The 25,974-nt window shown below is 40.4% G+C and overlaps 1 protein-coding gene across 5 annotated transcripts in view; it reads left to right on the top strand.

The window, feature by feature from the left end:
- Nucleotides 1-1,403: 1,403 nt before the first annotated feature.
- The window catches only part of trim9 (tripartite motif containing 9), a 59,133-nt gene continuing 34,562 nt past the window's right edge, over nt 1,404-25,974 (top strand). For all 5 annotated transcript variants that reach the window (XM_004917160.4, XM_004917162.4, XM_004917163.4 and 2 more), the window contains exon 1: nt 1,404-2,321. In XM_004917160.4, coding sequence (XP_004917217.1) covers nt 1,491-2,321 — 831 coding nt within the window. In that variant the 5' untranslated portion in view covers nt 1,404-1,490. The remainder of the gene's footprint in view (nt 2,322-25,974) is intronic.

Genomic DNA, 25,974 nt, shown 5'->3' on the forward strand with positions numbered 1-25,974 from the left:
TCCTGGGGATATAAAATATTTTCTAGTAAAAATAAATGTGTTTTCTTACCTGTTCCTGCATCCCAAGTAGTAGACATGCTGGACAACATGTGGTCTGATTACCACATAGCACCAATTTCACCAGGGTGCACAAGTGCAACAGACACAGATGTGTCAGGCAGCAGTACTTTGGAGAAACGACAAACGATAAATAAACACAAGTGCAAGGCAAATGTATTGTGTTTTGATAAATGCATGTTCACAAGTGAATACATGATAGGATGCATGCACTATACCCTATACATTATTAGTAAACCTATTGAGGGAGGTATTCTGCTGTTTCCAAAGAGCAGTAATTGCAAACACCATCCCAGTGGGACTCACCAGCAGTTACTCTGATACATGACATTCACAGCTCAGTGACACAGGCACAATAATCCCCTGGGGCAGTCTCACATGGGGGCACCTATAGCATTTATTACTCCTGGCAACAGGACTCCGGTGCCCCCATAGCCAACAGTTCAGAATGAAAATCGTTTGCTTTACTTATATAAAGTAATAAACGCAGGGCCGCCGCTCCCTATAAGCAGAGTATGCAGTCTGCATAGGGCACCAACTCCCAGGGGGGCACCATCCCAGCTGCTCAAAAAAAAATCGTTTTTATATATTATAACATATGTGAGTGTATAGATTGGTAGATGTGGGTTAGGTGTGCTGTGTTTACTTGGATGGGTTGAACTTGATGGACTCTGGTCTTTTTTCAATCCTATGTAACTATGTAACTGTCCCGCCGGTTTTTATAGCGCATCCCGCTGTCCTGGATAGTTCATTCAATTATGGGGGCAATTGGGGGCACTTACTATGGGGGCAATTGGGGGCACTTACTATGGGGGCATTGTCTATGGGGGATATTGGGGGCACTGTGTGTGGGGCCCCTATAGTAGGTGTTTTTTTTATTATTTTATTTTTACTTCCGTAATATTTGGGGGAGGGGGCACAAAAGTAAATTTCTGCTTAGGGCACCCATTTGGCCAGCAGCGGCCCTGAATAAACGTCCTCAACCACTGCAGAAACTCTTGCCTGATGTATTTAAATCACGTCTTAATAGGGACTTGTGCTCAGCAGGTTGGTTTATGCAAAATCCACAGCAACTGCTGCTTTTTGCAGACCCCTCGACCTTTTCTAAGTACAAGTGACCTTGGCTAATGTTCCACAACCTAAATCCCGCACAGCTACCAGCAGCCAGGGGACAATTAGCCTGGCCACTTCTCCATGATGCCAAAGGATGCTGAGGAGGCTGCTGCTAGGCACCTGTTAGCTCCGCCAGCTTTTTTGACTGATAGAAAAGAAAGCCAATCAGGCTCTAGGTTTGGCGCCCCGCCGCCCAATTGCTTCGATGCGTGGGAGGTTCTAGTCTGTGTGTAGCTCCCCGCATTGTCGCGGGCGGGAGGGGACAGGCACAGAGACCGGTCTCCCAGCAGAGCTCGGGTGCGGAAGGCCAGTGGCAGCGTATGGAAGAGATGGAGGAGGAACTGAAGTGCCCGGTGTGCGGCTCCTTCTACCGGGAGCCCATTATCCTCCCCTGCTCCCACAGCCTGTGCCTGTCCTGTGCTCGGAACATCCTTGTGCAGACTCCGGACTCAGAATCCCCGCAAAGCAGACGAGCCTCTGGGGTGTCCGACTATGACTACCTGGACCTGGATAAGATGAGCCTGTACAGCGAGGCAGATAGCGGCTATGGGTCGTACGGAGGGTTCGCCAGCGCTCCCACCACGCCGTGCCAGAAATCCCCCAACGGGGTGCGGGTGTTCCCCCCAGCCATGCCCCCTCCCATGCAGCCCCATCACCAGTCCTCCGGCGCACTGCTGCTTCCCATTGGGCCCCGCAATTCGTGCCTCACCTGCCCGCAGTGCCACCGCAGCCTCATCCTGGACGAGAGGGGATTGCGGGGCTTTGCCAAAAACCGGGTCCTGGAGGGGGTGATCGAGCGCTACCAGCAGAGCAAGGCGGCCGCCCTGCGGTGTCAGCTGTGCGAGAAGAGCCCTAAGGAGGCCACTGTTATGTGCGAGCAATGCGATGTCTTCTACTGTGAGCCCTGTCGCCTGCGCTGCCACCCACCCCGGGGCCCGCTGGCTAAGCATCGCCTGCTGCCCCCCGCTCAGGGCCGGGTGAGCAGGAGGCTGAGTCCCCGCAAGATCTCTACCTGCACTGACCATGAGCTGGAGAATCACAGCATGTACTGTGTGCAGTGTAAGATGCCCGTGTGCTACCAGTGCCTGGAGGAGGGCAAGCACTCCAGCCATGAGGTCAAGGCTCTGGGGGCCATGTGGAAACTGCACAAGGTGAGTAGGGGGTGCAAGGGAGGTGGGCCCTATGTATTAGCCCTCCCATATACTGGATTTATGTGCTGAGACACCAAACACCTGGCTGTACTACTCCCTGCCTGGCTCTGTGCTGTGGCCAACAGCCACCTATGTCCATTTGAGCAGCTCTAACCTTGGGCAACTAGTGATGCCCATCACATTAATAGTATTAGTGAAGTCATTATTGATCTAATAAGTGAATACATTTCCAGCTGGGCCCAGGGCAGGCTGGCTCACACTGCTGGACTCCCGGAGCCATGGGCCCTGATTTGTAAGCCCATGCACCTTTATTGGACTCATCTGTACTAGAATTTACAGCCACAAATCTGCCCACTAGGCCCAAGGTTTAAGCTGGGGTGTCCAGCTTGTAGCAATGCAATCAATTCCAAGCTTCCATAGTTGAGTGCTTTTGGAGGATGGTAGGATTGCCATCCAAATATAAAGCCTGTCAGGGGGTTTCAGCAGTTGTAGTTCAGCAACAGCTGGAGAGCTGCAGGTTGGACTTATCTGTGTCATTAAACTATCGATTAATAGCAGAAAGTACAGGTATAGGACCCATTATCCAGAATGCTCGGGACCAAGGGTATTCCAGATAAGGAGTTTTTCTGTAATTTGGATCTCCATACCTTAAGTCTACTAAAAAGTCAATAAAAATGAATTAAACTCAACAGGATTGTTTTGCATCCAATAAGGATTATTTATATCTTAATTGGGATGAGTTGCAAGGTACTGTTTTGCTACTATAGAGAAAAAGGAAATCCATTTTAAAATTCTGAATTATTTGATTAAAATCGAGTCTATGGGAGACAGGCTTTCTGTAATTCTGAGCTTTCTGTATCATGGGTTTTCCGGATAAGGGATCCCATACCTGTACTGGCAAATTTTGGGCTGTCCCCACAAATTAGTTTAGCTGCCTTGAGCGCAGGGTAAGCCAACGTTAAGCTGGTTAAGAGAAGTGATCATTTATGAAAAATAAATTAATTGCTTCTTTAAAGAGTTCTGATCATTTAAACACATGCATATTGTATTGCTAATTATAACTTGAGTGTGTTGAAAGCTGTTCTTGGTTTACAACTCCAATCTCCCACCAACAATCAATCACCCCACACACACTCACACATGAACAGTTATTCATAACTACACCCAGATGAAATAGCACAAAAAAGGCACCATCTCCTCAAAGTATACGAGCCAATCACTGTTTACTCTGTGGTACCTTCCTACATGATGTCACAAGGCATTCATGAGTCATTGGGAATTAGTTGTGTTCATTCCTGGGACACCAGGAGGATGCTGGGAAGGCAGACAGGAGAGCCGCAGGTAAGCCTTTCCTGTGCTATTTAATTTATGGATTCTAAAAGTTGTGCTGAAGAGGACAATAGTTGGGCAAAATTCATTGCTACAGTGAATGTTTTTTTTTTTTTTTTTGAATGATCACTATGCTGATCCTACATATGGAATGACTTGTAGCTTTAATAATTTCAGTAAAAAAGTCTTGTTTTTAAATTACTTGTCACAGCCTATGTGATTTTTTGTTATAAACATTTAGACCTTGAAAAAATCTTACAAATCATTTGAAAGTAGTCTTAAATCCCAGTCACCAGGACAATTCGACATGGGATGTGGGCTTTAAGACTAAATTTACACTTTGTGGCTGTCAGTGGATGCTGGGAATTTGGCTTTAACTGTGTCATTAGTTGTGTTAATCTGTACTGTGCTATTGAGCTTCCTATTTACAAATGACTGTTGTAGGTGCCCAGGGTATTTAATGCAACTTGGGCTTCCTTAATGACTGGGGCACACACAGAGCTTTTTCCAATGGCAATATCACCTTTCTGTGGCTCCCAGTTATACAAATGGAAAAAGTTTAAAAGCATCAGTACTGACAATTATGGGTTACAATAAGGACTTTAAGAGTAAAAAAAGGATTAATAATTCTTATGCAAATTATCTATCTGGATTTGGCTCCCAAAGTTATTTTAATTCATATATGAAATTGGCCCTTTTTAAAAGGATCCCTTCTTTAAGACAAGGCCTGATATATTGGTATACAGGAATTTAATGCTTTTTTACCTTGTGTGGAGAGAGTATGTCCAGTAGTATCTAATGCCTATAGGGAAGATCTAGTGGTGGTAAACCCAGAGGTTGTTCTAAAAAGGACAGTTGATCTAGATAATACTGTAAAGGTGTAAATGTTTTTATGCCATATGTAAAGTGTGCTTATAATAATTTCCAGGGTACTGTGGGTCTGATAAAGCAGACACTGTGACTGGGGCACGGACTGATTAGAGTTTCAATATATGTGTATGAATTAATTATCAAAACTTTGTGTGGCCCTACATTTTTTAACAACCTTGTGGCTGTCATTGGATGCTGGGATGTTGTGGAGTCCAGTAACTTCTAGTTAAACCACTGTCTGTGTCCATGAATCAATGAACTGCTTCCAGGCTTGAATTTATTTGGCTTCAGCCACAATGGGTGTGCCATTGGGATAAAACATGGCAACTGGCCTGCTGCTCAAGCATTGATACAAGTCCTTAAATCTAGCCAGGGAACTCATGCTGAGGAAAAGCCAAAGTGAACCATTTATCCTCTTCAGATTTTGGCATTGTCCCTTCAGCAAGAGACAGAAGAGATGGCAGACAGCCCCCTCTCAGCATCAGCCCAAGGATAAAGAGTCAGATCCCGCACAGCAGCGGCTGCTCCTGCATAATGAGTCTCTCTAGTGTTTCGCTTCAGTCCCTGCAATATATTTCACATAAGAGCCAGTTCTGGTAGATATTAATTGAACATCCTGCTGAACATTTACTCAGAGGAAATCAAAAGCAGAAATCACAAAAACCAGTAAGACATAATACATAACACACTAGAAATTCTGTCAGAATCCATATTTGTGATTTATTTACCAAATGGATCTCTATAAAAATCTGATTGTTATAGTCATAAAATAAAATGGTTACAGGGGTGTGTTTTAAAGCCGGTTAAAGAATCGGTAGTGGTGTTCTTCCCAAGCTGAGCATGGTTTGCACTTGTCATTAAAAATTGCAATTTATTTCACAGGCTGACAGCATCAATACCTCAAGCAGCCTCAAAACTGTGCATGGTTAACAGCTTATAGATAGGAAATGACATATTGCCAGCGATCTGTTTAGTTTATCTGACTGTATGACCATGTTTGTCCAATACTGCCTACTGTCATTTCATCTATTCTTTTGCAACTGACAATATTTGTTTATTTAGATAATGAATATGGTGGAACTGCATTATAGTAGCATAATCAAAGCCTCTAATGAAAGTGGTACCTCAATCTCAATCTATCTCAATGGACTTCTATTAATGAATGTTGTCATACAGGGAATGTGGTGACTGGTCTCTAAATCCTTCTTAGGCTCAGAATTTGACATAACCTTTTTGGTAGCTGAATTACTCAAAGGTAGTCCTTATTCTCAACATGGAATGGTAACGCATTGCAGAGCCCTGTATTGCTGCACATCCTGCAGGTACCAAGCTGATAATGTATTGTATAGCTGAGCACTGATGTCTGCTAGATACCAGAGAGGCATGGAGAAAAGCAGCTGTTGTATGGAGTGTTAGATGTGTCCTTCATTAGACATTTATTAAATGAACATGAAGGTAATGCAGTTTATTCTTACTGATGTAAAGCAATTCTGTGTTGTAGGCTTTTCATATATCTGATATATAGCTTTTGGCTATGCATTGTATGGGTGTGTATGTATGTGTGTACTTTTTTATTGGAAGATTTGGGCACACACCTTGGTTATGGTTGGAAAGTGGGTCTGGACTGCAGAAAGATGGTTTATGAGCCACTCTGCACATTAATTCTTTAACATTATTGCTACTTACTGGCATTGCCTTCTGTAATGTAACCAAAGGGTTCAGTCAAAGTTTGATTTGTAAATAGGCAGGTTTTTCTCTATTTTTTATTCTCATATACTATATGGATTAAATAGACATATGGTAAACTTATGTAAGGGTGGCATCAAAAGAAAGCATAGCTGCCCACTGTCCCAAGTTTCTAGGAACAATTTCTGCATGTGACTCAGGGAATTCCTTCCTTGGAACTGCCCTTGGATTTTAAACTGACCAACTGCACTGCTGACTGACTGCACAAATCTTTCAGAGTTGTGAAATGACAGAATGAACATGAGGTCCTAAGCACAATGGCACTGAAATAATCATGCTCTGTTGTCTTTTCATGGAGGTGGTAAACTGTCCCTCTTTTCTGATATTGGCAACTAAGGGGAAGGGCCAGTGCCTCTGTGAGGTTAGATTGGCAGCTAGTCATGGAGGGCTTCATTCCTGTGGATTAACAGAGGACATTTAAAGGACCAGCTTAATGGTCTTACTATACTGTAATTTTACTAGGGCAATATTTTGACTATATACTTGAAAGAATACATTATATGAATTTTTATTCTGCTTTACACTTTGGCCACATGAATTGGTAAGTGTGAATGAAGCTGAGAGGAATATGTGCCCCCTCCCTTCCAGATACACCAGTCTGAAAGCTCCACTGAAAAAAGTACTGGGAGAGACCAGTTGTCTGACAGGGCTGTTACAACAGTCTTTCCAAACCACTTTCAGGGGTGTCATTAAATGCTCCGATGGCTGGGCACTAAGGGGCAGAAAATTTTTTAACATTTTTCAGTGATACTACACTATCTAACCTCAGCTTTCAGTTACAGGAGACACTGCATATGAAATAGCTGTTAGCATTCTTTCTTATACACTGTACATAGTGTATGTTTGATGGGTCAGCATTAATTAATATTACACCATACAACATGATTCACATACATGTAAGGGACATAAGGCTTAATTTACATAGTCAATTAGATGGGAAAAATGGATGTGCATTGATGCCATTCATAAAAGGGTATTGCACCCATACATGCTCTTTGCGCTTGCAGGTGCTTGTGGGGAACACCAAAGCACCAGCCCAGCCTGCTCTGATGCATAGTACACAAGCTTATTGACACAAGGGAACCCTGGAATTTTCACCAGCCTGCAGGTGGCTGTAATGCCAGGGTTCCCTTAGCATGGTGCAACAGCAGCCGCATCTGGCAAGTGAATGAAACACTACTGCTGTTAGTAATGCTGCACAACAGAAGTGATGCCTACAGAATTTGTCTCCTCTGCAAGCTTTGTCAAACAGATGCTAAATTTGCACCCATATATTGGTGCATCATGTGCAAATTGGGATGGATGAAAATTAGCGCGTACCTGCAGTTATTATGAAATTCTGGGAAAATGCAGCATTGTGGGAAAAACCACAGGGAATTGCATTAAAAAAGGCCCTGCATTCAAAAATGAGCCCTCTACTGTAGAGGGTACTTATACCTGTGTTTCTCTCAATATATACTATTTTTGTTGTCTTGTAATATTTTATAGCATTATATTTATGTGTGAACCTTTCATTGGGGAGTCCATGTCTATTCCGCCTGTATTTAAAAAGAACCATTTACAGTTACTACACAGATAAGGTTACTTTGTTTTAGTACTGGTTTAAATAGTCAGAATCAGCACCCGGGGTTCAGTAAACAAGCTCTAAAATGCAGGGAAAAATAAAGCAACCCCTCCTACAGTTTCTTCTGTGAGTGGTTCCACCATCATATGGAAGAAAACTGCACTTATAGGCTGTTAGTACATTCTAGTTAAGTCTAATGGATATCCCATCTAGTTTTCAGTTATTACAGAGTTGTAAACCCGTTGTTGGTATGCTTCGATTTGCACAGACACAGTAAGGTGTTGTGACTGGCTGGGCTACTATAGCACATTTAAGCACGTTTAAGATGATATACTGGGATATGTGTTTTACATTTTTGTAATCCTACTTCTGTTTTTTGTGTAGGGAAATACGTTGTATTACCGTGTACTATGGAAAGACCATCTCTCTTAGACCCCATTATAAGCAAATAATTCTAATTTTTTAAAATGTTTTCCTTATTCTCTCTAATAATAAAACAGTATCTTGTACTTGATCCAAAATAAGATATAATTAATCTTTATTAAAGGTAAACCAATCCTATTGTGTTTAATGTTAAAATAATTTTTAGTAGACTTAAGCCACAGAGATCCAAATTATAGAAAGATCCCTTATCTGGAAAGCCGAGCATTGTGAATAATCTGTCCCATACCTGTACTTAAAAGCCTCTTGACTTTCTGACAAAGTGGATATCCCCTGCAATATACAGAAACACTAGCACATAGTTTTGTTATTGTGACATATTTTTAAAAGGGCACCTTATTCCACCACACTGTGCAAAAGAAGGAGATATATATTTTAAACTTCCAGACATAGACTCTCAGGAATTAAGCATCAAGCAGTAAGGTTAAGGCATTATTAAGCGAAAATGTCAATAACCGAGCACAATGGGAAAAAGAGCTTGTGGTGCCCAGAAGGCAAATAAAGCATTTTCAATGCACTGACCCTTCTGTGAGGTAATCAGGGCAGAGTTGATTTAGATGCAGACAGACGGATGCATGCTACATGATGTGTACAAATGAAGCAATTTGGATCTTCATCTCTGCAAATACAGCATTGTGAAAAGTAGATGAGATCACTGAATCTTAGTTGCAAATAGTTCAGTGCATTCTGAGCCCTGCCCAGTGGATGTTTATATGTCTCTACATCTTGTCTGGTACCATGCTGATTCCACCATTAAAAAGATATACACTGCTCGTCTCTAGTGGTCTGCACAGTGTGACAATGTCAGTGCAGCAGAGGTAATCACATTTTATAGTGTAATTGACTGTGCTTTGGGGGAATGAATACATTTTCCTACAGGCATTGTATCTTACATGATCTTATATAAATGCTTAGGTAACTGCACACATATCTGGTAAGGTATACAAGGAGCTTGATGAATTTATAGCCAGGTAAGCACAATTATTTGTTGCCAACTAAAGCATTATTTTGTACTGTATGTAAAAATTATTACAAAAACTGGATTATGTTTCTTATATTTTATAGTTACCTATTGTGGTATGGAAAGTAAATCTGGGAAGATATTGGAATGGAATAATACAAAATGAGACATAGAGCATTGGGGAGTGAAGGCTGGAGGGTAAAGGAAGAGATTAGTATTGAGCAGGAGAGAAATGTGTGTATAATGGGAGGAGAGTATTTGATGGACAATGAGAATGTGGAGAAAAGAAAAAGACATGAATGTGAATGAGCTGGAGGGGGTAGGAGTGGATAAGAAAGGAGAAGAGGGGGTGTGGGGGCTGAATAAGCGGGGAGATTATAAGAATAAAGATACGAACAAAATTAATACAGAACACTTTGTAATGGGGAATGAGGGTTGTAAAAAAGGGAATTTTATAAGATCAACAAGTCAGGGTAGCTCTTTTTGATCATTAAAGCCTAATAGTAGTCATATTTGACTAATTTACTCAATAACCTCATGCAGTGCTCTCTGAATTCTGTGGCTGCTGTCTTTGTTCTCATTGTGCAGGGGGTCCTAAGAGTGACAGCACACTACAGTGTTTACAGCTGGAGGGGGCTACTGTGTAACCATATTCATTATGTGGATCTATCTAGGTATTTGTAATAGGCATAGCATTATAACTAGCTGTAGAAGAGAATTGAATAGCTGTGTGGAGAAATGGCATTACATAGGTCAGAACTGGGACTTGGAGCATAGGGAATACTAGGGACAAAATAAAGAGAAGAGAGTTGGTTACAAATAACATTCATATAACATCTTGTTAATTTCTTCTACCTGAGTAAAGCTGGCCAAAGACATTCAGATTTAAGTCTTCTTCTGACAAATGTCTGGATATCGATCGGACATTTAAATGCAACTATCTAAAACTAACATTTAGATGTAAATGGTAGGATAAAATACTAAAAATAACAAATCAGAGGATGCTCTGAACATAAAATAATTGGCAGACAACAATCATATGAATGTGAAATGCATTGTAGGTCCCCCAAGGATATAATCAAATGCACAATACATGCACAGATTATATCGTTATCCGACCAAAATGTTCTTACCTGTCCGATTGACTAAACGACAGCTTGCCATGGTACGAAAATTATCTGGAAGATAATTTGGAGCCCACACACACAATTCTTGAGCAGATTGTGGAGATTAGACTGAGTTTAATGTTGCAGCACAAGCATCATTTGAACATTTCCCTCTTGACTTTAGGCTTTAAGCAAAAGACATATATGTTAGCAATAAGGAAATTATATGTTTATTGGTTTCACCAATAAGGTAAGCGATTACAATCACTGGGGGTGGGGTGGTGCCTAACATTTGCCCCCCCCCCCTAGTGATTTTTACCTTTCCTTCTCCTTTAATGTACTCTAGGACCATTTATTTGCTACTTCAGATTGGGGGTCTTTTTAGGTAAATTTGAGGAAGGCATTCCCTGAAAGATTCATTAAATCTGTGAAGAAAATGGTACAAAACATATTAGGTGCTAATGTGGGGGCTGTTCTAATATCTTGGTTTAGTAAATGGTGTAAAATCTCTTTGCTTTCATGTCCAAATTCAATTTTTAACTAAACAATTACACAATGTATGATTCACAATGTATGATTTTTCTAAGAATTAAGATGATGTCTTGACATTATTCTTTTCAGCATGATGAGCTCACCCCCTTTATGTATGGTAGATGAAATCAGTGAGTATTAATAATGTTAGCATGTCTGTGGTCTATTTGTACACAAGCCGCTCTGTAATGGTTAGTGAAGGTACAATTATCGCACTCCATTCTAGCAAATTCTTGTTTTTCTACCAGTTGATTGTAGTCAGTCAGCAACTATATAGAAAATACTTAATTTCATCTTCTAAAGCAGACATTATTGAGGTTAACTATTAAAACTAGATTACATACCTGAAAACACACATGTAAATTTTACTGGGAATAGTGTCTTTCAGTGCTCAGAGTGTCCATGTCTCATGGGGTCCTGTCATACCCCTTTGCAGATAAATGCGGGATTCTTTTAATAATTAGTCATAGACTTACTTGTGCCATGTATGCATGAAGGTTTTATCCTGCAGGATATATGCTGCAAGCTTGTGTGCTATAGTGACTTATACTAATAATGGTAATAGCAGAATGGGTGTAGCATGGATGCCTGCTTTGGAGCCACAAAGAGAAAGGTGCATTTTCCTGCTTAATGTAGTTATTTATTCCAATACTATTGCCACATCATTACAATGATTGAACCTGCTGCCTGTGGGAGCAACTGTCACAGTGACAGTCATGTAACGGTGCTTGATTGCTGGTGCAGCTACAGGAGTCTGACTTGCTATTTTTCAGGGCACTTTGTGAAAGGCTCAAGTTAATATCTGTCTTTTTTTTCTTTAAGAGTGCTCTAATTTAAGGCTTAAAAGGGATTATAGATTCCCTATAGGCATAGGGTTAATGTCTGTGTTTATATTAAGTGGTTTCTAGTGAAGAAGAGAAGATTTACAGTATGTCAAGGGTCAGTGTTTGCTAAAGGCATTTCATGCTGGCAATAAGGTTTGTTTAGTAAGTGCTGGTAGAGCAGTCCCGCTCTATACAGACATTTATCTGAAAGAGAAGGAGTAACAAGTCTATAGGTTCCCATAGTGATGCTGGGGTGGAATGCATGTAGCAGATGGTGTTTAGGAATCCTCCTCCTCATTTCTGTACCCTAGCAACATATACTCAGGGATGTGTCCGATACATGCCAAATTCACCACTTACCTCCTCCTGCCACCTCCTGCTATTTTATGCCCACATCATAACCCCCCTCCCAACCAAACACATTGTTCCCAGTCATCAGCTGTATGCTAATTAGAGAAATCAAATCGTTTTCTCCTCTGCAACCTGCATCAGCTAGATCTCAGCCACCAGACATTCGCTTATTTTGTAAGGAAAGCATGGGGATCAGCAGCCCTTGCATGGGAGCTCTGTGATTGGCCCCGTTGTGTTCTGTAGTAGGGAAACTAAAAATGAACCACTTGCCTCCATAGTAACCCTGCAGAACAGTTGACATTAATAGTGACATTTTCCCTGCTAGCTTTCTTTTGTATTTTACATATAAAGTTATTAGGGATCTTTATGAATTTAGACTTACTGAAAAACTATATCCCGAACAGTGTAGGTCGCTATGTTATATAACATAAAACTGCTCATATGTAAAATCCTGCTTTATACAAATAAACCATTTTCTTAAAAATATACTTTTTAGTATGTGCCATTGGGTAATCCTATATAGAAAACTGCCATTTTAAGTACTGAGGGCCCGCCCCCTGGGATCATACGATTCATGGTGCAAACAAACAAACCAAGGACATACAAACATGTTAGGTCACGTCAGCCAATGAATCGGCAAAGTTTTGTCTTTTACAATCACATGGTGGCTCAAGGTAAACGATAATATTTACCGATATATATATATTTATTGATTTATTTACTGTTACTGTTTATAGTGCCAACACATTCCGCAGAAATGATTAATCATTCACATTAGTCCCTGCCCCAGAGGAGCTTACAATCTAAGGTCCCTATCACATTTACTATAGTCAGTTTAGTCAGAACACAGTTAACCAGCCTGTATGTTTTTGGAGTGGCAGGAAACTGGAGTACCAAGAGGAAACCCACAAAGACACTGATTTCTGGGAGGTTTGATCACTCTGAACTGATGTCCTTAGTTTTTTCGTAATGATAAATTCCAACATCATTATTGATGGCAATCAATCGATTCATAACAATTCTTCATAAACAACCCCTTTATTAAAGCATCATTTACTGATGCATAACATGGGTTCTACATGCATGGAATGATCCAGAAAAACATATACAGGTATTGGACCCCTTATCCGGAAACCCGGTATCCAGATATCGATCCTTTGGACCGATTCGGCAGCTAATCGGCCCGTGTATGGGCAGAACAGAGCGGCCCGGCCGACCTATATCTGGCCTGAAATTGGCCAGATCTCGATCGGCCAGGTTAGAAAATCTGGTCGGATCGGGGACCGCATCGGCTCGTTGATGTGGTCCCCGAACCGACTGCCCCATAGCCACAAATGTAATCCGATCGTTTTAAGTTACTTTCTACCCGATATCGCCCACCCGTAGGGGACATCGCTTCAGTATCCTCCCAAAGTTGGTCATTACAGGAGGACATATAAGACAAAAAACTGATGACATTTTTAGTTTCTTATATTTTAAATAGCTGTCCAAATTAATTATTTTTTTATTATTTTTTTTTTACAGTACTGAAAATGAGTCAATTAATGTTTCCCTAAGGCACTTGATTTAGCAACTAATTTAATAAAAATGTAGTAAGGATACAGTTAAAATCTTTATACATCAAAGTACACGACGATCTGGTCATGAAAAATCAGGATTTTCATACAGGTATAGGACCCATTATCCAGAATGCTCGGGACCAAGGGTATTCCGGATAAGGGGTCTTTCCGTAATTTGGATCTCTATACCTTAAATCTACTAAAAAATCAATAAAACATTAATTAAACCCAATAGGACTGTTCTGCATCCAATAAGGGGTAATTATATCTTAGTTGGAATCAATTACAAGGTTCTGTTTTATTTCTACATAGAAAAAGGAAATCAGTTTTAAAATTCTGAATTATTTGATTAAAATGGAGTCTATGGGAGACGGGCTTTCCGTAATTCGGAGCTTTCTGGATACCGGGTTTCCGGATAAGGGGTCCGATACCTGTATATGTTTTTCTGGATTATTCCATGCATGTAGAACCCATGTTATGCATCAGTAAATGATGCTTTAATAAAGGGGTTGTTTATGAAGAATTGTTATGAATCGATTGATTGCCATCAATAAGGATGTTGGAATTTATCATTACGAAAAAACTAAGGACATCAGTTCAGAGTGATCAAACCTCCCAGAAATCAGTAATTTCATCATTATTTATCAATATGAATATATATATTATAAAATGACCATAGCCGACTGTAAATGTATTTAACATTCCAGACCACTTGGTATTTTGGTTTTTCATAAAGAATTCTGAAGGCATAAACAATAATAAATATCAATAGTTATTGAGTTGTCTAACCTATTGAATTGATTTGGCAGTGGGTTTGATTCCATTAAAACTCAGCCTTAGAGATTCCCTCACTGAATATAATACATCTTCCCTCCAAAATCTTTATCACAGACTTTAATTATCTGCACCATTAATTGGAGCTCTTCATAATTTATCCATCAAAAGAATCATCGTCAATCCAGCCACTCCACAAGTGGCCATTTTGACTCATGAGGCGGGTGTAACCTAACAACAACTTACCGGTACATGGTACTCAAACTTACATGGTACTCAATTGTGAAAAGCACAACATACCACAACAGAATAAAATCACTGGTAAGTGAGGCAGAACAGAAGGTTTATACTGTACATTAATATTGAAAATTAATATCAGTGAAAATATACATGTTAAAAAGTGTCAGCTATAGACCCCAAAACACTGGGCTCACAAATATATCTATGAAGGCAGGCACATGCATTGTTTTCCTGTAGGTATGAACCCTAGATTATGGAGTAGTACATGTGGTCAGCAACATGGCTACGCAACAGCTTACTGCATTTTTAATACTGACAGACTGAAAGTGTATTTTACAACATCTACAGTGACGTTACTACCAGGGGGAACAGGGGGAGCCACTGAAATCAGGCCATCCCCTTATGGGGCCCGAAGAAGGCTGTGGTGGCAGCGAGCCAGTGACAACTGGTAGGGGATGGCCGGTATATCTTGGGGTGGGGAGGGAGACGGGATAAAAGGGCACAAGTTGCATATTTTGCCTCCCAGTCCCATGGGCATCTTATTTCATACTAAACGTGTATATTATAACAACTTGAGATAGATAACTAACAAAAAAGTCATTTAGACCAATATATGACTGGATTTGTTTGCTACACACTTGGTTACATTTTGTATGGGAGTATGTAGAAACATTATTTTACTATCTGATAGATAGTTTTGTCAGTCATTAAAGGGATTCTGTCATGATTCTTATGATGTACGTTTTATTTCTAAATTACACTGTTTACATAGCTATCTTGCTACCTTCCCATTGTTCTGCTGATTGGCTGCTGGGGGATAAAGGCAGGGGGCGCTTCTGCCATTAGGCGAGTTGAGAAACTCGCCTCAGGCGGCAGAAGCGCCCCAGTTACCAGGGGAGGCAAAAAGCCGCTCCTGGTAACTTTAAGAGCCAAATTTCCGGAAATTCGGCTCTTCTAGTGCAGAGAGCGCAATTGCACTCTCTGCACTAGCGATCTCACCACCCCCGGACCCGCTCCTGCGCTCAGAAGGTAAGCGCTGGGGAGCGGGGGGGCGGCATCCAGGCGATATTTCCAGAATCGCCCCTGGGTAAAGGGAAGGGAGTGATATCACTCCAACTTGCAGCTTAGCAGTAAAGTGTGAGTGAAGTTTATCAGAGCACAGGTCACATGGCTGTGTCCCCCTGGGAGATGAAGAATATGGCTAGTCCCATGTGAAATTTCAAAATTAAATATAAAAAAAGATGTTTGTGCTTTTAAAAAAAATATATTTCAGTGCAGGATTCTGTTGGAGAAGCTCATTTAAGTAATGTGTTTTGAAAAAAATATGTTTTCCCATGACAGTATTCCTTGAAAATGAAGCTGAAATGCCATTTATAGTGGCACTAACTATTAGTAAGAGCTAAGGCTAATGGCACACATAGGGGCTGATTTACTAACCCACGAATCCGACCCGAATTGGAAAAGTTCCGACTTGAAAACGAACATTTTGCGACTTTTTCGTATGTTTTGCGATTTTTTCGGATTCTGTACGAATTTTTCGTTACCAATACGATTTTTGCGTAAAAACGCGAGTTTTTCGTATCCATTACGAAAGTTGCGTAAAAAGTTGCGCATTTTTCGTAGCGTTAAAACTTACGCGAAAAATGCGCAACTTTTCGCGTAAGTTTTAACGCTACGAAAAATGCGCAACTTTTTACGCAACTTTCGTAATGGATAGGAAAACTCGCGTTTTTACGCAAAAATCGTATTGGTAACGAAAAATTCGTAAAGAATCCGAAAAAATCGCAAAACATATACGAAAAAATCGCAAAATACCGATCATTACGAAAAAAACGCAATCGGACTCCATTCGACCCGTTCGTGGGTAAGTAAATCAGCCCCATAGTGTATGTAGAATATTTTCGGCAAGCCGAAAAACCGATTGCCGAGAATACGCCACATAGGCTTAAAAATCCTCCTAACTGTGCCTGCACCCGAATGCATTGAATACACTTGGGTGCAGGCACATGTAGCCAATATGTGCCGAAAATGCAAAGTCTTGCGTTTTTTGGCGGATATCGGCTACATGTGCCTGCACCCAAGTGTGACATTAGCCTTAAGGTGTATGCACCACAGAATTGCATAACTAAGTGCTCCAGTGCTGCCTTCCCTGCCTAAAGTAAGCAGCTAGTAAATATTGTATGGGAATTAGATTGGAAATTATATGTGGATTTGATTCTAAAATGACAATGAGCATCTGCTTCCCTGTAAGTTATTTTCGGTTAAATTATTTAGAATATTGGAGCTTTAATTATTGCTTTTTTAATTCATTATTGCACAGCATTGAATAGGCAGTTTTGTACTCTCTTAGTAAACTGATTCTATCAAGTATCTTGACATAGGCATTGGTTTCCTCTGTTCTATCCTGTGCATGACGCATCAATGAGTCTGGAATGCATATGAAAATTGCTTTTCCCAGGTCGATAGAAAGAAAAGGATGGAGAACGGAAGCTGCTGCAACTCAGCAAGAAATGCAGTGCCATGGGTTTAGCTTCTCTGGGATAAATCTTTGGTGGAATTAAATAAAGTAACAGTTAAATACTGGGGCTGCACAGCCTCTCACCAAAGCAACAAATAGCAAGCAAGGTCCTCTATTCTCTTAGCTTAAAGGAAAAGTAACACTAAAATTTTTTAAGTAAAAAAGCTATTCTACCCTGCACCAATAACTGACCTATCCTGCAAACCACTTAGTATTTTAAATGCTTTAATTGAAAATACCTGCTAAAACTTGGCTTCCTGTCAATTGAAGTAAGGCAATATGGTGAAGGAAGGAGCAACAATCACTATGCGATTATCGATTGATCGAGCCTAGCCTTCTTTCTGTATAGGAAGGAGTCAGGCTAGGCTCGATCAATCGATCGTCGCACAGTGGATGCAGCTAGTTCAATTGAGAGGAAGCCAAGTTTTAGCAGGTATACTAAGTAGTTTGCAGGACAGGGCAGTTATTGGTGCAGGGTAGAATAGCTTTTTTACTTAAAAAAATTTAGTGTTACCTTTCCTTTAAATGCTGTATTCATAAGTGTGTGTGTGTGGGGGGGGTACGTAGGTGTGCCTTCTCCCACGACCAACCCATCCCCCAGTGTTCATGTCATTCAGTTGTGCAGGTTAGGGAGCAGCTGCAGACACAGGCAGTTTTGAGACATGTGCACTACTGGTCTATCCCCTAAAATGATTGTAAATGCCCAGTCAGAGGAAATGGCTTTAAAGGGTAAGGACAAGGTTTTAAAGATCTAGTTCACCTTTAAATTGAATTTTAGTATGAGGAATACATTGATATTCTAAGACAATCTGCAGTTCATGCTTTGTTTTTGTGGCTTTTTGTTTAGCAGATCTCCAGTTTGGATTTTATCAGCTATATCAGTGCTGTCCAACTTCTGTTGTAGCGAGGGCCGGAATTTTTCCGACCTACGTGGTGGAGGGCCGATAATGGAAGCCAGTTTTGACCACTCCCCTTTTTGAAACCGCACCCACTTGAAACCACACCCATGTTATCACATGACCATACCCATATTAATGGTTGTAGTACAGCAAAAACCTGCCATACTCTGCCTGCCCTACCCTGCCTGTGTGTGCCATACTCTGCCTTCCCTAACCTGCTTGTGTGTGCCATACTCTGCCTTCCCTACCCTGCCTGTGTGCCATACTTTCACTGTGTGTGCCATTCTTGGCTGATTTGTGCCATACTTGGCCTGTGTGTGCCATACTCTGCCTGCCCTATCCTGCCTGTGTGTGCCATACTCTGCCTTCCCTACCCTGCCTGCGTGTGCCATACTTTCACTGTGTTTGCCATTCTTGGCTGGTTTGTGCCATACTTGGCCTGTGTGTGCCATACTCTGCCTGTGTGTGCCATACTCTGCCTGCCCTATGCTGCCTGTGTCTGCCATACTCTGCTTCCCCTACCCTGCCTGTGTGTGTATGGCACACACAGGCAGCCTACAGTGACACAATGCTGGCACTGCTCCTACAGTCTGCACAATAACTATATATTTAAAAACTTTTTAATTGCAGTACCACCTCAGTATATGTTCTTTTTGTAGAGTGCAGGGATTATTTGTGGGTTTCTACTGCTCCTGAGGTGTGAACAGGGGAACAATGGGAGTGATTACAGCCTGAGCCTGAGGTGTGAACATTGCAGGGGGTGAACAATGCAGAGATTAAAAGGTGTGAACAACACAGGGGATTACATATTTAAACAATACAGCCTGATTACAGCCTGAATCTGAGGTGAGAACCATGCAGGGGGGGCAGTTAATCACAGTACTGATACCATTTAAAGTTTACACAAGAGTAAGCCATCAAAGCAGCCAGACAGGTGGGGGGCCACACAGAGGGGGGTCGCGGGCCGCCAGTTGGACAGCACTGAGCTATATGGTTGCAAGGGTCCAATTTATCGTAGCAACCAGACGTTGGAAGAGACTGGAAGATACATCTGAATAGATAGAGAGATAAAGTAAAAATATCATTTAAATTGTAGACTCACAAACTAATAGCTTTATGGATACTGGAGTCATTTGCCACCATTTCAATGCTGGCATGAGGTAGAATTCAAATGTTATAAAAAAAATAAAGACCTGTGGAAAAGTTGCTAAGAATAGGACGTTCTATAACATACTAAAAGTTAAAGGAGAACTAAGCCCTAGCCCCCCTCCACTTTCCTCCCACCAAGCTCCCTCCCAACAACATCTATTCTTTTCAAAAGTCTCCCTGTGTCCTGACCTGCCATACATTTGCAGAGTTGCACAGTGGAGTTCAAGGGGGCCATTGTTCCCTGTCCTCTTCTCTCACAACGCCGATCTTAGAGGAGCATGCACGGCTGAATCCATGGCCTGAATCAGCTTCAATTGCGCATGCTCCCTCAAGCTCAATATCGACAATCTGACTGTTTAGGGGTGATCTTTAACTCCTCTCTCTCCTTCTCTGAACAGATTTACTCCACTGTCAAAACCTGTCACTTTTTTTTACGCAATATTGCCAAGATCTGTCCCATGCATGCTCTCATCTCATCCCGACTTTACTACTGTAACCTGATACTAACTGGTCTTCACAACTCTTAATTTTCCCCTCTACAGTCTTAAATACTGCTACCAGAATCCTCTCATCTAGGAGAGTTCCAGCCCTTCCACTGCTAAAGTCCTTATCATGGCTTCCCATTAAACAAAGAATATCTTACAAACCCCTTCTCTTAACATTTAAAGCCCTCCATTCCTCTGCGCCTCTATACATCTCTCTTGTTTCACCATACTTTTCTGGCAACTCCTCACAACGCAACTGCCTGGTTGCGCCCCCCACTACTACTGCTGTTTCCCACCTTAAACCTTTCTGCCTTGCTGCTCTCGACATTTGGGATCCCCTCCCTGATTTCCTTCTGAGAGAATCCTCCCTCAGACTTTTCAGAAATAAACTCAAAGCATATCTCCTGGGGCACTCACACAGCAACCGATCTGGGAACTAGCACTTATATTGCAGTGTCACCCACTGTAACATACAGCACTTATATTTGCCTATTTGTGTCTGTAAGTTACCCTCCCATTTAGATTGTAAGCTCTATGGGGCAGGGACCTCCATCCTCTTGTCTCTTTGATTCTTAACTTTTTACAACTGTACCTTGTATTTATTTGTATTTATTGTTATACTTTTTATTTATCTATTATTATTTTAATAACTTTGTTATATTCATCTATTGTTCTGCTGTACAGTGCTGCGTACATAAGTAGCGCTTTATAAATAAAGATATACATACATACATACATACATACATTCATACATACATACATAAATAAGAGGATCAGAAGACAGACAGATAGATTTATAGCAGGTTAGCCCAAAAGGAGACATTTGCAGGGAGGGAGCTTGGAGGGGATGCGGTGGAGGCGGTGGAGGGGAGGAAAAGAAATGGGTAAGGGTAAAGGGAACTTTATTATCACGGGGAGGTACGTTGGTTGATGAGAATGGGGAAAAAGCAGAAATTTTGAACTCTTATTTTTCATCTGTCTATACATCTGAGGAGCCAGATAATGAAGGCTTCCTTTTTAATATACCCAGTGCTAGTAATTTAGCTACTGACGCGTGGGTCACTCAGGAGGAAATTCAAAAGAGACTTGAACATGTAAAGGTAAACAAAGGTCCAGGACCGGATGGGATTCATCCCAGGGTATTAAATGAGCTGAGCGCTGTGATTGCCAAGCCTCTTCACATAATTTTTCAGGATTCGTTGAGGTTTGGCATGGTGCCGAGAGACTGGCGGATTGCTAATGTGGTGCCGTTATTTAAAAAGGGATCTCGTTCTCAGCCTGAAAACTATAGGCCTGTTAGTCTGACATCAGTAGTAGGAAAGCTTCTGGAAGGGGTAATAAGGGATAGGATAGTTGAATACATTGCAGTTCACAATACTATTAGTTTGTGCCAGCATGGTTTTATGCGTAACAGATCTTGCCAGACTAATTTAGTTGCCTTTTATGAGGAGGTGAGCAGGAACCTTGATGCTGGAATGGCAGTTGATGTCATCTACTTAGATTTTGCTAAAGCGTTTGATACAGTACTTCACAGAAGGTTAATGATCAAATTGAGGAATATTGGCCTAGAACATAATATTTGTAATTGGATAGAAAACTGGCTGAAGGATAGAGTACAAAGAGTGGTGGTAAATGGAACATTTTCTAATTGGGCCAGTGTGGTTAGTGGAGTACCGCAGGGGTCAGTCCTTGGTCCTTTGCTTTTCTATTTTTGCTGATGACACTAAATTGTGCAAAACTATAAGTTCCATGCAGGATGCTGCCGCTTTGCAGAGCGATTTGACAAAATTGGAAAACTGGGCAGCAAACTGGAAAATGAGGTTCAATGTTGACAAGTGCAAAGTTATGCACTTTGGTAGAAATAATATAAACGCAAACTATCTACTGAATGGTAGTGTGTTGGGGGCATCCTTAATGGAGAAGGATCTAGGGGTTTTTGTAGATCACAAGTTGTCTAATTCCAGGCAGTGTCATTCTGTGGCTACTACAGCAAATAAAGTGCTGTCTTGTATGAAAAAGGGCATTGACTCAAGGGATGAGGACATATTTTTGCCGCTTTATAGGTCCCTGGTAAGGCCTCACCTTGAGTATGCAGTGCAGTTTTGGGCTCCAGTCCTTAAGAAGGATATTAATGAGCTGGAGAGAGTGCAGAGACGTGCAACTAAACTGGTTAAGGGGATGGAAGAGTTAAACTATGAGGTTAGACTGTCGAGGTTGGGGTTGTTTTCTCTGGAAAAGAGGCGCTTGCTAGGGGACATGATTACTCTGTACAAGTACATTAGAGGGGATTATAGGCAGTTGGGGATGTTCTTTTTTCCCATAAAAACAATCAGCACACCAGAGGTCACCCCTATAGATTAGAGGAACAGAGCTTCCATTTGAAGCAGCGTAGGTGGTTTTTCACGGTGAGGGCAGTGAGGCTGTGGAATGCCCTTCCTAGTGATGTGGTAATGGCAGACTCTGTTAATGCCTTTAAGAGGGGCCTGGATGAGTTTTTGAACAAGCAGAATATCCAAGGCTATTGTGATACTAATATCTACAGTTAGTATTACTGGTTGTATATATATAGTTTATGTATGTGAGTGTATAGATTGGTTAGTATAGGTTGTGTGCTGGGTTTACTCGGATGGGTTGAACTTGATGGACAATGGTCTTTTTTCAACCCTATGTAACTATGTAACTATGTAACATAAAGATATGAACTACCCAATTCATACAGCCATCATTTTAATGTTATTGGTGCAGTTGAATAGCAGCCAACAAATCTTAGGATCGACAAGGACCATGGCTTGTGCTCCACAGATAACCCTTGAGCTATTATTTTTGCCTGCAATTTAACATGCACTTGCCCATTTAAGAAAGGTACTTCCGGATCATAGGCTTCTCTTTCAGTCACACCATTTGACCATAAATGCATGTACCATTCAGAGTACATGGGGATTAGCCTATTCATTCTGATTTCTTTTCTTTTTACATCATCTATGTTTTTATAAAATATTTTTCTACTTTAGTTTCCTAAACCCCAGTTTATTGTCAGTACAGTATCATCTATCATATTTGAGCCATCTAGTACCTCCTAGTCATAAGCTGAAAAGAACACACACATGGGCAGTGCCTCTTTATGCATTTTAGTATCACATATAGACTACCAAATGCTTTTGCTGTACAGCGGGTTCCCAACCTGAAGGCTGCCAGCTAAACTGCAACTCCCAAGACCTTTATCAAAAGTCTTCACTGTGAGGGGTGAGCTGTCATTCAACAACATCTGCAGAAAGACAGCTTGGAAACACTTGAGAAATCATAACCCTCATGTCTCACCCACTAGCTTATTTTTGACACCTACAGTACCATTCATATTTTACCATAATACCCACTGCAGCCCATAACAAATTTTGAAATATTAACTGAGCAATATGAAAACAGTGACAAGGTCTGTCCTGACACTGTTCTAACTGCAGCAGAGAACACGATTACGGGTGTAGGAAGCCCACTATCCAGAAAGTTCTGAATTATGGCAAGACCATCTCCCATAGACTCCATTTTAATCAAATAATTAAATTAAATTGTTTTTAAATGATTTCCTTTTTCTTAGTAATAAAAAAACAGTATCTTGTACTTGATCCTTACTAATATATAATTAGTCTTTATTGGAGGTAAAACATATTTAATGTTGAAATTATTCTTTAGTAGACTTGAGATCCAAATTACAGAAAGATCCCCTATCTGGAAAGCCCCAGGTCCAGAGCATGGGTAATAGGTCCCATACCTGTACTACATTTCATATTTTTGTATGGAGACTTCCTTATTGATCAGCCATAAATATGTCAGAGAAAAAAATCAGTATATATGAACTCAAATCATGAAATGGCTAAAAGCAATCTAAAAGCTATCAATGAGATGGTAAATGTCAGTTTAGCAAAGTATGGCTCAATTATATTGCACCACTTACACATGTTAAAAACTACCTGTCATATATAGAAATGAGAATTCAATACATCCATTATACCTGATGACTATACATTGCACTCCTAACATGTTGTCTTTTATGCTTGAGGGCGGCTTTATTATAACGAAGAAGCAAATGCTGTATTATACATTGAGAATGCAATATATGATAATATCATGTCTGCTGGATATTCTTTTTTATGATATCATTAAAAAAAAAAACAAGAAAAACAAAACAGATTATATACAGCATTGTCATGTGTAAGCAACATGTTGTATACACTTGTGGTGGAGTACAAGTTAAATGTTATGTTATAAAATCTAAATTCATTTATACTTTAAAATTTATATAAAAATGAAGTCCACCTCTGTCCCTACAAGGTCTCTATCCTCCCAGAACAGTGGGTGGGTTTCAGTACACAAGCAAGTGCTAGATATTTGTACAGAAACTAGTGTGCTTTTGCATTATTTCTAGGGTTCACTGATGGGATTAATGAATGGAAGCTCATTACTATCTCTCTCATTCTCATTGTGGCATCAGGCCATGGCGACCTAGATTCATTGTTATAGATCCACCGCTGATCAATAATTTTATTTGAACCACGAGTAGCAGCTTCCGTAGATCTACTCTGAGGAAGCTTTAAAATGGCTGATTTATATTGCTGTTGCTCAGGCATTGTGTGCATAACCTCTTCCAACAGCAAGAAAATATTCCCGTTAATCATCATGATCTTTTTTTTTTTTTTCTACTGTATAATAGGCAGCAATATCTTTACTCCTGCAGTTCTGCTCTGGAACAGGCCAAATGTTTCTCTTTCTTGTTCCCAGAACAACATAAGGCTTTCTTCATTTTAAATGGAGTTGTTCTTTTGTCTGACACATGAAATGCAATGTCACTGCAGGCCTATAAACATTCAACATGGAATTGGATACTGTTTCAATTTATTTCTGTGTGGTTATTTTGGTAAAAGTGAATTGTCTTTTTATAAAACATCCACAAATATTTTTATTATATTGGTAAAAGCTGGAACTGAAACAACACAGTCACCAATACACTTTTAGGGCGAAATTGCTCTTTTTGTTTTTGCAGAGGTTGGTAAATTGCAGTGCTGTTACATTCACTCTTTTGGGCAAAAACAAATTCTTAAAATGTAAAAAAACAAAACAAAAACAAATCATAATCTTCTCCTTCCCTGGATCAGTGAGGAAATGTCACTGAAATTTTGGTTAAAAAAAAGTCTGGCACTTACACACTTTTCTTTTTTTCCCTTTTTTCTCCCCCTTTTCTTCTTGCTCCGTGTGGTTTGCTATAAATGTCAATATGTACAACTCCTCTATATCCACTCTGTACTAATGTACTATTAAAACTGTTAAAAACTATTGAAAATAAAAAATCTGGCAAACTTCTTTATAAATAGGCTTTTTTTAAAAAACATATATATTGAATAAATAGTTACAGTAATTGAAAGAGGAAAAATTCAGCATAACAATATGTCCCTAAGGCAGAAAAAGGTGTAGCCTAAAGGCTTTTTGAGTGTAGTCTGGTATCACAAAGGACAGTGGTTAGCCAGAAACTGGCATTGCTGGAAATTTACAGCACTAACTTCAGCAGAAACAACCCCCTAAGTTTTATTAATAGCTTCTATCCCTGCCAGCATATGTATTTACTCTGTGCTAAAAAAAAAAAAAGCAAATACAAATTTAATTTCATTCCTTCTATTTCTTCTAACATAGGAAGTTATTTCAGTTAAGAACCTAAAAGGAGAATTTGCCCACTTTCTGTTGGGGGTTAGATAGTAAATAATTGGGAATTCTTAAATTATATTTTATGCTGAACTGGTTTCTCCATGGGGATGGTTCAGGTGCCAACCCACCAGCCCAAAGATAGTCCGTTATCCATAGATATATAGAAAGGCACTATAAAAACAATCAAAATCCTTTCTCTGTGAACCAGAGACAATGGGGCACCACTCTTGGGGTATTCCAGTTGATTGTGAAATCTAATGTAAATTTAAACAATATAAATGAAAAAAAAACAAAATGAACAAGTGAGAATGATCCATCCCTTAGGCACAAGCAGGGAAGTCTCAGCCAGTACTATATATGTAGGCAACATACAGCCCTCAGATGCTGCTCCGTCTGTTTGGTGATTGCTGTTTTGACACATTTTGCTTTTTTAACTTGTCACATTTTCCACTCGCTGGCAGCATCTCATGTTTTCTTATATGTGTTTTTGCCAGGCTGTTATTGATCTGTTCTCTTTGGAATTGCTGAGCTATGCATTTGGCTATATAAGAAAGCTCAGAGCTCATCCTGGAAGCAGGTATTTTTTTTTGGTCCATCATGCCTTACTTTGGCTTG

The sequence above is a fragment of the Xenopus tropicalis genome, chromosome 8 (genome assembly GCF_000004195.4).
Source record: "Xenopus tropicalis strain Nigerian chromosome 8, UCB_Xtro_10.0, whole genome shotgun sequence".
Taxonomy (NCBI): domain Eukaryota; kingdom Metazoa; phylum Chordata; class Amphibia; order Anura; family Pipidae; genus Xenopus; species Xenopus tropicalis.